We start from the raw sequence: 14,663 nt of genomic DNA, 5'->3' as shown, positions 1-14,663 counted from the left end.
GCCATTTTCATACTCGGAAATTAGCATCTTGTTCCCTATTGATTTTCTATGGACATAACAAAAAAGCTGTGATCGTGGACAGTCAAAAGCCCATAACCTTCTTAAAAATTAAGAGAACTGAATGAAATTTTCAGTTATCGTAGATTGAAGTATTCTGAAACAAATATAAAACAATCTTACTTGGATGACCTGAAATTAAAGCATATAATTAGTTAGTTACCCAATTGTAGCTAATTTCAAAACTTCAATTACTAGTCTAAACATCTATCCATTTCTTAATAAATGATTATCATTTTTAAATAGCCTAAGTGTCCAAATAATATTCACAAATAATTCACAATAAAACATGATTTTTAAATCTCATTTACATCAATTTATAGGCCAAATGGAAGGAATTTAGTGTTCATTTGCTGTAAATTAAAGTCAATTTAAATCGGCTTTCTAGTGGGTTCCTGTGAACGTGCTGGTTTAGAACGTTCACATTGCGCTGGATTTGTGCCCTCAAGTGCCCAGAAAAATACTGCGGGATATAAAGAGCCCAAAATGAGCTACTCGCTATAGAAAACTTTATATACAGGGTTATATGACAAGCCCCATTTAATGTAAAAATAAGGTACATACCTTTAATTGTTTGCTTTATAAAACCCTGGGGCTGCGAGAGGTTGCGGAGTGAGAGAGTGATTTTTAAACTACTTAAATATTATACAAGGCCATAAAAACTAATAATACCTTTTGCGACGGGGTCTTTCAGCGATTTTCCGTTAATGATTTACTAGGCTGAACATTTTCGATTGGAACAGCCTAGTAAAAATCTCGTTTTAAACCCGCCCCCTCTATACAGCGCCAAAATCACACACAAGGGGTGGGGCAGATGCTCAGCCACGATTCAGGTACGTTTTGTAACATACCTACTCACAGCGAGCGCTGGTCACTGGTCGTTCACCGCCGGGTCCTTCCGAAAGTCTGGTTGGAACCTCCGCAGGCCATCCTCAGCGCCAGTAAAGAAGCGATGGTGCAGGAAGGGGCGGACCGTCCCGTGGAGTGTCAGGGGAAGAGACTAATCCGCGCGGTGCTGACAGGCAGGGGAAGAGATCGATCTGCGCATGCGCGGTTTTTAAGATTTTTAAACCTCGCTAACTTTTACGACCTTCAACCGATCAGAACAAAACTTGGTGCACTCGTAGCACAGGAGAATGGTGAGTGAACTGGCGAAAATCGTAGCACATCGCGAACCATTTTTGCGCAAATAGAAAGACCGCCAAACCGGAAGATAACAAGATCAGAGTTTTGGTTATATATAGATAAATATTCATGTCAGATCCCAACAAATAATGTAATGTGATAAACAACAAACGTAAAAGCAAAAAGTTGCAGATGCTGGATATCTGAAATACATCAAGAAAATTCTGGGTATACTGAGCAGGTCAGGTAGAATCAATTAAGAATAAACAGCCTTAATGTTTCATATCAATCGATTTTTAGGCCAATGGCCCATGTCACAGACATAGTTCTGATGAAGGCTCATTGACTTGAAACAGTAACTCATTTTCTCTCAGATGCTGTCTGTCCGGCAAAATATTCTTAGTATTTTTATTTTATTTATAGAAAAAACATTGCTTTTCATCACTGAATTGAATAACTCAATTAATAATGCCATTGTCACATGTTAATTAATTCTGAAGGCAAGAACACTTATCTGCTGAATCTCAATGTAGAACCCGAAGGAACACCACTTAAATTTCCTTATTCCTGTCTCCCTTTTAGTTTAGTTTAGTTTGGAGATACAGCATGGAATCAGGCCGTTTGATCCACAGAGTCCATGTCTACCATCGAGTCACACTAATTTTCTGTTATCTCACTTTTTCACTCCCTACACACACGGGGCAATTTACAGAGGCTATTTAACCTGCAAACCCACACGTCTTTGGGATGTGGGAGAAAAGCGGAGCATCTGGAGAAAGTCCACGAGGTTATACGGAGAACATACTACCTCCATACCTACGGTAGCTGATGTCAGGATCAAACTCAGGTCTCTTGTGCAGTGGCAGCAACTCTACCAGCTGTGCCTCTGTGGCGTCCTAATTATCTTCTAATTTACGAGGGATAGATTGAATTTATGTCAAATAAGTAGGTTAGGCACGGTGGCGCAGCGGTAGACTTGCTGCCTTGCAGCACCAGAGGCCCGGGTTTGATCCTGACTATGGGTGCTGTCTGCACGGAGTTTGCACGTTCTCTCCATGACCTGCATTGGTTTTCTCTGAGCTCTTCGGTTTCCTCCCACACTGCAAAGACGTACAGGTTTGTAGGCTAATTGTCTTGGTACAAATGTAAATAGTCCCGAGTTTGCGTAGGATAGCGTTAATGTGCGGGGATCACAGGTCAGTGCGGACTCGATGGGCCGAAGGTTTCCGTGCTGTATCTGTTTCCGCGCTGTATCTCTAAACAAAACTAAATTAAACATGGAAAAGTGCCCTTTTTATAGCAGGCAAATAATTGAAAACGTCTTGCTAGACCATGATAACGATCACTTCATTCACCCATTTGCGTGCACTAGCAGTTCAGAGCAATGGACTTCAAAAGAACACATGTATATTTCATGAAAGCAATGAAAGATGCATTCTTACCAATGCCTCTTTGTGATCAGTTCTAACATTGTTCCTGATGTCTGATACCAATAACTTTCACATTTTGTGTAAAGTTGATAAATTTACATTTATGTAGTGTTTCCCTCTTTCACTTAAATAGTGGGTTATTATGGGTTTTCTGACATAATTCTACTCCTGTACTCAAATCCTTTTGCAATGAAAGCTAACATACCATTTGCTTTCTTTACTGCCTGCTGCACCTGCATGCCTACCTTCAATGACTGGTGTACCATGACACCCAGGTCTCGCTGCATCTCCCCCTTTCCCAATCGGCCACCATTTAGACAATAGTCTGCTTTCCCGTTTTTGCCACCAAAATGGATAACCTCACATTTATCCACATTATACTGCATCTGCCAAACATTTGCCCACTCACCCAGCCTATCCAAGTCACCTTGCAGTCTCCTAGCATCCTCCTCACAGCTAACACTGCCCCCAAGCTTAGTGTCATCCGCAAACTTGGAGATATTGCCTTCAATTCCCTCATCCAGCTCATTAACCACCTGCTCCTGTAGGGGCCTGTTGGAGAGGTGGTTAATGCTGGCTGCTAGTTTAGGCTCTAATGGCCTTCCTGCACGTGGGGCTGCCACCTAGCGGTCCACCACACCCAGCAGCTCTTCCTGTTCCTGCACCCCTGGCAGACTCCCGACTTCTTCAGCCAGCATCCCCACTTCCTGACCAGCCCAGCCCTGGTGCCAAAGCTGCCCTCGGATGAGGGGAAAGCGATGGCCAGTGCACAAGGCACTGTGGAGGGAGTGCCTGAACTCCCCCTGCGAGACTGCTCCTCACACAGTGAGTCTCGCTGGAGCACCTGCTCCAGGAGCCGCTACATGCGGCTCAGGCGGCTGTCTCTCCCCCGAACGGGTGGTGAGACGTCCCCGTCCGACGAATCGGAAACCACTGGCCGGATGGTCTTCCTGGTGGCTTTGCATCCATTCTGCTGCTCAGGCGCTAGCAAGATTGGGCTCGGCCCGGTGTCGGGGATGGCGGAGCGCCGGGTAAGTGGTCCTACCGCCTCCTGCCCCCCACTGATGGAACGCTCCTCCGTTGGAGCAGAGCGGGGAACAGGTTTCTTCAAGAGCCTTTTCTTGTTCATATTCATGCTGTGGAAACAAAGCAGAAGGCTCTCCTAGCCAACAGAAAACCGACCTCAGAGTAACTTACCTGACGGTCCGTCTTTTAAACTGTAGCGGGAGCGCCTGAATCCCGCTGCAGCCACTGTTGCACTGCTGAACGCAATGCCGCGCATGCGTGCTGAGCGGGCTCTTCACGTAGTCACTCACGTGACTCCGAAGTAAAATCCTTAATAATAGCCACCTAGTGATGAGCACTTGGAAAGCAATATCCTAGCATACAATTAAATCTTTAGGCCAGCAAATGCTATTACGGAGTCTGAAGAAGGGTCTCGACCCGAAACATCACCCATTCCTTCTCTCCAGAGATGCTGCATGTACCGCTGAGTTACACCAGCATTTTGTGTCTACCTTCGATTTAAACCAGCATCTGCAGTTCTTTCCTACACAAATGCTATTACTCGTTTGGTTGAAACACAGCCCTGAAAATGTATGAATGTGTAGATATTTATATCAGTGATTAAAAATACTTTTCATTTGGAGTGACACTCGTTGATGACAATTTCTGTGTAATTTTGCATCATTCTTGAAATTGCGAGCTTAAACGATGTTATTTAGGAAATTAGACCATGTTAGTCATTCCCAAGAAAATCCTGCATTCATAGAACAGCAGTAGTCAGAGCTCCTGTAGTGCTAGTGTCATACCTCGCGTTTATCCTTGTGTCCCTCTTCCAGGTTCCAAACCACCTACTGAAATCAGTCCCAGATTTTTAGTTAACCGACACTCTCAACATCGTTTAAGAAGGAATTGCAGATGTTGGAAAAAATGAAGGTAGACAAAAATGCTTTAGAAACTCAGCGGGTGAGGCAGCATCAATGGAACGAAGGAATAGGTGACATTTCGGGTCGAGATCCTTCTTCAGACTGATGAAGGGTCTCGACCTGAAACGTCACCTATTCCTTCGCTCCATAGATTCTGTCTCACCCGCTGAGTTTCCCCAGCATTTTTGTCTACTCTCAACTCATCAATCATTTGTGATTGTCTGTTTAACCATCTAACACCACCGATAGAGACGGCCAAATCTCTGAAGTTAGTTTGATTCACTTCTCACAGGTTCTATCCCCCAATGTCAACCAATCCTACCTCAGGCTCTGAACCTCTAATGGTTGAACTAGCCCAACCAGGCAGCTAATGGCCTGCATGCTGAGCACCCCCACACGTTCTGGTCCCTCCTTAAAGCTTGTTCAGTAGGAGCCACTGAAAATGATCCATGACTGAAAAAGTAGTTGGCATACCATATAATTCTCATATTGTAAGTTGCAGGATAGATGAGGTACAATTATTGAATGTAACATTTATTAAACTTTAAGGAAGCTTTCAATAAGGCCAAACATAAGAGATAAATCTGCAATATTATGGTATGTGAGCTTGGTGGACAACAAAACTGGTTGGCCAACAGGAAACAGAATTTGAATGAATTAGTCCTTTTGTGAGTGACAGAGGGTAGTGCATATTCCTTGATTGGTGAACATATATCTTGAGTTCTGGAACGCATGCTTGGTAGTAATCCATTTGGAGATAAGTATTTCTTATCCATGTGCAACACAAGGCAAATAAAAATGCTTGTCAATCAAGGAGCATTCAGACTACAAAATTATACATTGAGGAATACTTAAGTTTAATTTTTTTGCATGATTATAAAATTATTTCCTTGTAATAAACAATACTGATCTCAATTTGTATGTGCACTGAAAAACACAAATGGATTTAATTTAGATTTTCATTTCAATTGCATTTTATAATGAAGCTGTTATTGCATGGGGAATCCTGCGATGTAGTCTGTCCATTGTCTATGAATATAAAATAGTTATTTGCTGATTTTCAGTTAGCTCTACGTAGCATCAACTTTGTCCTTCGAGTTCTCATTATGATTTGCCTGGTATTATGCAAAATAACTTTCTCCCTTAACAATGGAAAACCAAATAACTAATGCTTTACATTGTAACTTTCTTAAACATAATGCTTATACAATGTAACTTTATAAATGAATAAGGATTTAAAAAAATTTTTTAAAATAGACTTTATTCAAGTAATAAATATATACAATACGTGAACCGTGCAAAAAATTCATCCAACATTTTCGGAGGCTGTACAAATTGTTCAATACAGTTTATACATTTTTTAAATTCCACAAAACTGTCTCCCACCCGTGCCACTCATGTGGCCCCCTGGCGTGGGATACCTTCCCTTATTTTGAGGGGTGTCTCCACCATATCCTGCCCCCCATATCCAGCAGCGGGAGGACCTTGGCAAAATGTCTCATCGCCAGAACTCACCAACAAGCACCAAGATCTGGCTTAGCTGGCGGTGAGGGGAGCCCTCCCAGTCAGATCCTTCCTGCACCGTCGGAACCTCACTACCAGCGCACGCTGCCCTCGGGACGGCTACTATGGAGAGGAGATGGTCGCCCACCTCTTTGCAGAGTGTGGATTTGCAAAAAGAGTCTGGAGAACTATGTAAGGGTCCCTGGAATGCTTTATCCCGAACAGCTCCGTCACAGACAACTCTGTGATTTACGGACTGTTCCCAGGGACACATTCAGAGGCTGACATCGAGTGCTGCTGGAAGGTCATCAACTAGGTAAAAGACGCTCATTGGTCTGCCCGAGCGTTGTTCACCACCCAGCAGAGCGAGATGTCAGTCAGGGAATGTTGCCGACTGGCCCGCTGCAGACTGCATGAATGAATAAGGAATGTAAATGTCTTTTGGGAGGTTTTTTTCCTTTACTTGGTTCATTGCATTCTGCAGTAGGTAACATCCACTGTGCTAGGGTTCCTTTAAGAAACAATGGGGGAACATGCTACTGTATTTGAAAAAATGCCTGATCTTTAGAGAAAGGAAAATAACTTTGCAGAGTAAAATATTTAGAAATGTTTCACTTTTTGACTCTTACTATTAACCCATTCTAGGTGTGTTTATCATTTAATCCTCAAAGCTCCCTTGTGGCAACAGGCAGTATGGATACTACAGCAAAGCTCTGGGATATACAATCTGGAGAAGAATCTGTGACTCTGACAGTATGTACAGAATATTTTCACAAATATTCCTTTTCAGCTTAAGTATCTTATCATTGCTTCAATCTCCTTAAAATATGACATGAGCCTGTATTAACTGTATTAACGGCAAAAACTGTATTATGTCATATGCTGCGGTTTATACTTTTGTACACTGCTTCTAATTAAAAAAATATATATATATATTACATGAGCCTTACCTTTTGAGATTGAAAATCAAGTAAGCTATAAATAGTGGTCATCTAAAATAAGTCAGTAAATGTTGGAAATACTCAGCAAGAGATTCCCTTAGATGTTGCCTCACGTGCTGTATTTTCCCTATTTTCAATTTTTATTTTACACTTTGATATTTTTTCTTTGTTCATTCAAATTATTTTAATGTGCTGCTAATGAGCATTTGTTGGCAAAGTGCCGTTTGTTTTGCTGCACATTGTTGTGAATCAAGGTGTTTGTGTTGCTTATTTTAATAAGCTTGACTGTTTTATTTGGTATTCCCTAAACCTAAATGACTCCAGAGTTGTTTAAATAGATTACTTTTATTTACATATAATACTGTGGTTCCCTCTGATGTTCCAACAAGCAATTTTATCATTTTGTCTTAGCCATATCTTGTTAGTTTAAAGGAGCTAGAATCCACATTAGGTGCAATAATCTAAATGAGACAATTGCGTGCAATTGCTGCTTCATGACAGCATGATTCTTGTGAGATCCTGCCCATGGTTCATTGCTAACACTATTGCACTTTAAGTGGACATGTCGTGTTTCAAATGCACTTTAAACATTTGAGCATTCACACATATTGCAACGTCACATGGAGAAGGTGTTATCATTTTGATGAGACTTTTAACCAAGAAACTTGGATTTCCTCAGAGTAGTTATACTTGAATAAGCCCTTTGCCAAGGGTCCACTTGGTAGGCTGGTCTGTAAGGTTTTGCATGGATATCTGGGCGAGCTGGCCAAAGGTTATCAAATTGGTTTAATGGAAGGAGACAGAGGGTGGTAGTGAGTTTGTGGATGATACCAAAATTGGTTGTGTAGTGGAGAGTGAAGAAGTTTACTTTGCAGACTTTGGTTAGGCAGGAATTTGGAGTATTGCATGTAGTTCTGATTACCCCATTACAGGAAAGGTGTGAAGGCATTGGATGGGATGCAGAGAACGTGTGCGGACGGGACGTCGAAGGACGAGAAGCCGAAGCGAAGAAGTGGAAGCCAAGATACCGAACGGCAATGATGCCGAAGAGCCAAATAACCGAATGGAAACAACGGCGAAGAACCAAATAACCGAATGGACGCGATGCTGAAAAGCCAAATAACGGACATGACGTCTCCGGGGACGGGATTTGCCCGAGATCATGTCAGCGATTGGGATTTTTTTGTAAGTGTTGATCTACCACGGTGCTTGGAGTTAAGAGGCTGGAATCTCTCTCTATATATCTCTCTCTCTCTCTCTCTCTCTCTCTCTATCTCTTTTTCCCCGCAGGTTTTTAACTGAGCAGGGCAGGTAGCACCTCTGCATAGAAGGAATGGGTAACATTTCGGGTAGAGACCCTTCTTCAGACAATCACAAGTACTCTCACCGACGAGAATTCAGAAGTAGGGTCTCGACCTGAAACGTCGCGCATTGCTTTATCCAGAGATGCTACCTGTCCTGCTGAGTTACTCCAGCTTTTTGTGTCTATCTTCAAAGGGAGAGAGAGGGGAGGGGAGAGAGAGAGAGGGGGAGAGAGAGAGAGGGAGAGGGAGAGAGAGAGGGAGAGAGAGAGAGGAGAGGGAGAGGGAGAGAGAGGGGGAGAGAGAGCCTCTTAACCCCAAGCACCGTGGTAGATCAACGCTTACAAAAATAATCTGCTCTATGATCTTTGGCAGTCCAATAGCGGCGGAGGAAAATTTAAAAAAAAACCCACCCTCCCGTCTCCCCCGGCCAGTGATGTATGGACCAATCGCTGACAAGGTTCGGTTATTTGGCTTTTTGGCATCGTACCCTTTCGGTTATTTGGCTTTTCGGGGTCCTCTCCGTTCAGTTATTTGACTTTCTGGCGTAGCGTCTGTTCGGTTATTTGTCTTTACGGCGTCATTTCCGTTCAGTATCTTGGCTTCCACTTCTTCACTTCGGCTTCTCATCCTTCGAAAGGGGGAGAGTGTAATGGAGACATGCGGGCCAAGTTTTTGATATAGAGTGGTGGCGGCCTGAAATACATTGCCTGGGGTGATGGTGGAGGCAGATAACGATAGTGGCGTTTAGATAGGTCCTGTGATCATATGGGTTTCCTCTGGGTGCTCCAGTTTCCTCCAGCATCCTAGAGACTTGCGGGTTTGTAGGTTAATTGGCCTCTTTAAGTTGTTCCATGTGTGCAGGAAATGGATAAGAAAGTGAGATAAAATGGAACGCGTGAACATGTGATCAACGGTTGCCGTGGACTAGGTGGTCCGAAGGTCCTGTTTCCATGCTTTATCTCTAAATTAAAAGATGTGATGAAATGAACTGTTTCCAAGTTTGCTCATGATATGAAATTAGAAGGTATAAAATGTTGTGATGAGGACATTGTGATTCTCAAGAACAAAGGATATTTTGTTGTCGTATGCACCGGGATCAGAACAATGACATTTTAATTTGCAGCTTTACAGTCATATTAATGCAATACATGACAATAAATATACACTAATAATATAATAAAGTATCAGTTATACTTGGTAGCTATATTATAATAGTGCAGGCCAAAATATGCTGTGCAGTCTTATGGAAAGCCCTACCGATGATTCTGCAAAGGTGTATAAAGATGATAAGTGATGAGCGCAAACCTAACAAATAGAATTTAAGTGGGTAAGTGTCAGGTCATGCACTTTGGTAAGAGGAGCCAAAAGGCAGAATATTATCTTATTATAGAGAGAGACGGGGAGAGTCCAAATAATTGAAACATGTAAAACTTGAGGAATATGGGGAACTGGCGCATGAAGAAGCGCTGAAGCTAACAAAGATGGCGACCTACAGCTGCTCCAACTGTGTTTTCATGCATTTTTATATTGAGCTTAAATTCTTAGCAGGCATTTGATAAGATGCAACATCAAAGTTATAGTGAACGATAGAAAATTCTGTGTGGGTGATAGCACAATACTACAGTGGTGCAGTGGTAGAGTTGCTGTCATACAGCACCAGAGACTCAGGTTCAATCCTGACCACTGGTGCTGCCTGTACAGAATTTGTATGTTCTCCCTGTAACTCTGTGGGTTTTTTCCGGGTACTCCGGTTTCCTCCCACTCTCAAAAGACGTATAGCTTTGTAGATTACCGTAATTGGCTTTGGTAAAAATTGTAAAATGTCCCTAGTGTGTAGGGTAGTGCAAGTATACGGGGTGATCACTTGCACTTTAGAGATACAGCATGGAAACAGGTCTGCGCCAAACATACAAACTCTGTACAGACAGCACTGAACCCGGTCAGGATCGAACCCGGGTCTCCAGCGCTGTATTCACTGTAAAGTAGCATCTTAGATAGTGATGAAGGTACCAAAGCTTTGTTTGCTAAATATACTGATTACATAATGTTAGATAGGAAAGTGAATTGTGAAGAGAACATAGAGAGGCTTCAAAGGGTGATGGATAAATTAATGGAGTGGGAATAAGATTGGGATCCAATGTGGAATCAATATTTATATTCCATATCCATATAAACATCCTCATTGATGATTGTTTGTAAATGTATTGGAAGCAGTTCAGAGAAGATTTATATTAATATCTGGAATAGAAGAGGGTTGGCCATTAGAAATGGTTGAACAGGTTAGGCTCATACCCACAAAGGCTCAGAAGAGTAAGAGAGAGACTTGCGTGAAATGCATAACATCGTGAGGGTCTCGACAGTGGACATTAATACGATGTTTTCTGTGGACAAACCTGGAACAAACCAGCTTAAAAATAAGGGATCACCCATTTAAGATGGAGAGAAAATTAGATTTTTTTCTCCAAAGTTTGTAGGTGTTTGGAACTCTCATCCTCAAAGGGTGGTAGAGGTAGAGTTCCTGGATACTTTGAAAACAGAAGTAAACAGATTTTTAAGAAATGGTATAAAATGTTACGCCTGATAGACAGAAATGTGGAGTTGAAGATCAACCATTTTCTTATTACATGCTGGAGAAGTCTTGAGGAATTGAATAGCCTTCTCTTGTTCTTAAATCAAACATTGTACATATGTTTATATTGCTTCGCTAGTTCTGCTTTCCTTTCCTTTGACTAAAACTTCACTTTCAATGTGACCTTCCTATGATTTAACTTCAGAAGTTCATGTTGACCTTTTCTGATACCTTTATTTCTTTCTTTCAGGGTCATTCAGCTGAAATAATTTCTTTGTCATTTAATACAACCGGAGATAAGATTATCACTGGCTCCTTTGACCATACAGTTTCTGTTTGGGATGTGGGATCTGGAAGGTTCGTAAATTGCTTTGTTTTATACTTCAGCCTATTTTTTAATGATGTTTTGGAAATTCCAATACAATTTTGAGTCAATTTAATATATAATGTCTTGCATCTTTGTATAAATTATTGGGGGAAATGGAGTTGAGCACAGACTCTTGCAATGTATTTATATCTAGTAGACAGTAGACAGTAGATCTACATCCCAATTTCTGTCTACTTTTCTCACTTGCTAATTTTTGATCATTTTAGTTACATTCCTTTTAACATTATGTACCTTCATATTTGAAACTTGATCAAGTGACTCTTGAAAAATATAATGAACGCTACACAACATTCACAACATCCCATTTGCAAAAGGAATAGAATCAACATGACCGTTACAAATCCACAATCATTTGCTGTGTTTTCTGTATTGTAGCAGTGTCTAAATTCAAAAAAACGTTGCTCAGGATGTCATGTGGTCATGTAATATTTAATACTTTATGCAGCAACTGCGAGATATTTATTTCTTAACATGAAATGAACTACTGTTTAAAACATAGCCTAGGAGGTTTTTAAGCATTTGTAAATATATGCCAAATTAGCTATTCATGATAAGTCCCTTGTTGGATTTGCACGAGGCTTTGCAGCAGGCTCGTTCTATTACGCACAACATGTTGCGTGGAATAAACCATGCCCTACATTTCAAACCCCACACAAAGACATTTTTGTTTATGAGTTCTGACATCAAGCAGAGTCTAATGTGAAGTGAATCAATCCAGCAGTGGATTGTGAGTTGAAGGTGCAACATTATGGATGGGAGTTGCAGAGGACAGGGAGAATCTCTAGGTAGAGGTAGATTTCCATAAGTGGGCAACAGAGAAGATTGAGGAAGATTGGGCACGGATGTTGTGATGATGGACGAAGGGGTTGGTGCTCTGAAGACTTAGACTGTAAGAAAGAAGGACGCAGAAGGGTTTCAACCCAAAACGTCACCCATTCCTCTCCAGGGATGCTGCCTGTCCCGCTGAGTTACTCGGGCTTTTTCTGTCTATCTTCAGAAAAAAGGATGATGTGAGTGATCACTGGGCAGACCAAATACTTTTGGCTGACTGATAGCTTCCCAGCTAAAGGCATGCCCTCTTTAAATAATGCCAAAGCACTGGCTAAAATATGGCCTAATGTGTGATGCCTGCACTGATTTTTGGACCTTACAAGTGGAGAAAGAATATTCTGGGTTTCCTGCATGTATCCAAAAAAAGTGTTCGATTTTGTATATCAACTTGTTCATCCATAGGCATCCAATATGAAGAAGGTTCTCGACCCAAAATGTCATCTATATACAGTGCATTGAGAAAGTATTCAGACCCCTTCACTTTTTACACATTTTGTTACGTTACAGCCTTATTCCAAAATGGATTAAATTCATTTGTTTTTATCAGCAATCTACACACAATAACCCACAATAAAAAAGTGAAAACAGGTGTTTAGAAATTTTTGCAAAATAATTAAAAATAAATAACTGAAATATCACATTTACATAAGTATTCAGACCCTTTACTCAGTACTTTATTGAGGCACCTTTGGCAGTGATTACAACCTCAAGTCTTCTTGGGTATCACGCTATAAGCTCGACACACATGTATTTGGGTAATTTATCCCATTCTTCTCTGCAGATCCTCTCAAGCTCTGTCAGGTTGGATGGGGAGTGTCGATGCACAGCTATTTTCAGAGCCTTCCAGAGATGTTCGATCGAGTTCAAGTCCGGGCTCTGGCCGGGCCACTTACGGACATTCACAGACTTGTCACAAAGCCACTCTTGCGTTGTCTTGGACGTGAGCTTTAGGTCGTTGTCCTGTTGGAAGGTGAACGTCTGCCCCAATCCGAGGTCCTGAACGCTCTGGAGCAGGTTTTCATCAAGGATCTCTCTATACTTTGCTCCGTTCATCTTTACCTCGATCCTGACTGGTCTCCCTGAATATGTTAGTAAGTCTTTATCCTAAGTCACTTCTCCCCCGATTGCTCAGTTTGACCAGGCTCTATGAAGAGTCCTGGTGGTTTCAAAGTTCTATTTAAGAATGACGGAGGCCACTGTGCTCTTCGGGACCTGCAATGCTCCAAAAAATGTTTTCCCCAGATCTGTGTCTCAACACAATCCTGTCTCGGAGGTCTACAGACAATTCCTTTGTCTTCATGGCTTGTTTTTTGCTCTGACATGCACTGTCAACGGTGGGACTTTATATAGACATGTGTGTGCCTTTCCAAATCATGTACAATCAATTTAATTTACCACTTGTAGACTCCTATCAAGTTGTAGAAACATTTCAAGGATAATCAATGGAAACACGATGCACCAAAGCTCAATTTTGAGAGTTACAGCAAAGGGTCTGAATACTTACGTAATATGATATTTCAGTTATTTATTTTTAATTATTTTGCAATAATTACTAACACCTGTTTTCGCTTTTATATTATGAGGTATTGTGCGTAGATTGATGATTTAAAAAAATGACTGTAACCAATTTTAGAATAAAGCTGTGATGTAACAAAATGTGGAAAAAGTGAAGGAGTCTGAATACTTTCTCAATGCACTGTATGTTGTGCTGGGTATCCTGCCTGACACGCTGAGTTACTCCAGCATTTTAGTCTGTCATTGTTTGTAGTTTGTTTTCATATCTAAATATAGGGACAGTCATAATTTAAACTTTGCATGCGTAATAGTTGAAACATATTAACTGTCCATTTTTAATGTTGTGATCTGTTAGGAGAATGCACACCCTGATTGGCCATCGAGGAGAGATTAGCAGTGCACAGTTTAACTGGGACTGTTCACTTATTGCTACTGGATCAATGGATAAAACTTGCACGGTAGGTTTAACAATAAATTACATTGTCATACTATATAAATTTCCATGGCCTTTAAATAATTTGAACTGCATGCTTCAATCAGAGAGAAATTTAAGTGTGAAATGGCTCAGTATTGACATTACATTATGTATCACTGATCGCCTAGAATATAATTTTTATTACATTGCTAATTCTTATTTTATATTTCTTCTGGTCTCATTCTTAAAAATTAATCCAATGAAATGATAGATGAACCATCAAGATGCATGTAATTTGAGAGGTCTGAATAGGCAGGAACATTGCCAATGTCTCGATCTTTAGCTCTGTTATTCAATAGGGTTATGACTTTATTTCTAGCCCGTATGGGCAGAGGAAGTTGCAACGCATTTGCTTGGACATTGCTAGGAAAATCCCAGTCGTTTTAATTTTAATATTCAAATTTGTATTTAAACAAGGTAATAATCCAATGGATCCATACTTTAGTTTCAGCATTGTTATTTGAAAATGCATCAAATTACATTTTTCCTGATGATATGTAGCACAACCTCACTGTCACCTATTGTGGACCCTCCATAAGTTCATATTTACCACACTGCTTTTCCTTCATGGACTAATGAATAAATGGAAATTTCTTC

At 41.0% G+C, this 14,663-nt stretch overlaps 1 protein-coding gene across 2 annotated transcripts in view; it reads left to right on the top strand.

Annotated features, from left to right (window-relative positions):
• The window catches only part of daw1 (dynein assembly factor with WDR repeat domains 1), a 67,501-nt gene that overhangs the window by 36,725 nt on the left and 16,113 nt on the right, over positions 1-14,663 (top strand). For both annotated transcript variants that reach the window (XM_055645561.1, XM_055645560.1), the window contains exons 7-9: positions 6,689-6,796; positions 11,108-11,214; positions 13,947-14,049. In XM_055645561.1, coding sequence (XP_055501536.1) covers positions 6,689-6,796; positions 11,108-11,214; positions 13,947-14,049 — 318 coding nt within the window. The remainder of the gene's footprint in view (positions 1-6,688; positions 6,797-11,107; positions 11,215-13,946; positions 14,050-14,663) is intronic.

Source organism: Leucoraja erinacea, chromosome 14 (assembly GCF_028641065.1).
Source record: "Leucoraja erinacea ecotype New England chromosome 14, Leri_hhj_1, whole genome shotgun sequence".
NCBI classification, from domain to species: Eukaryota; Metazoa; Chordata; class Chondrichthyes; order Rajiformes; family Rajidae; genus Leucoraja; species Leucoraja erinaceus.
This window is presented reverse-complemented; position numbering and strand designations above follow the sequence as displayed.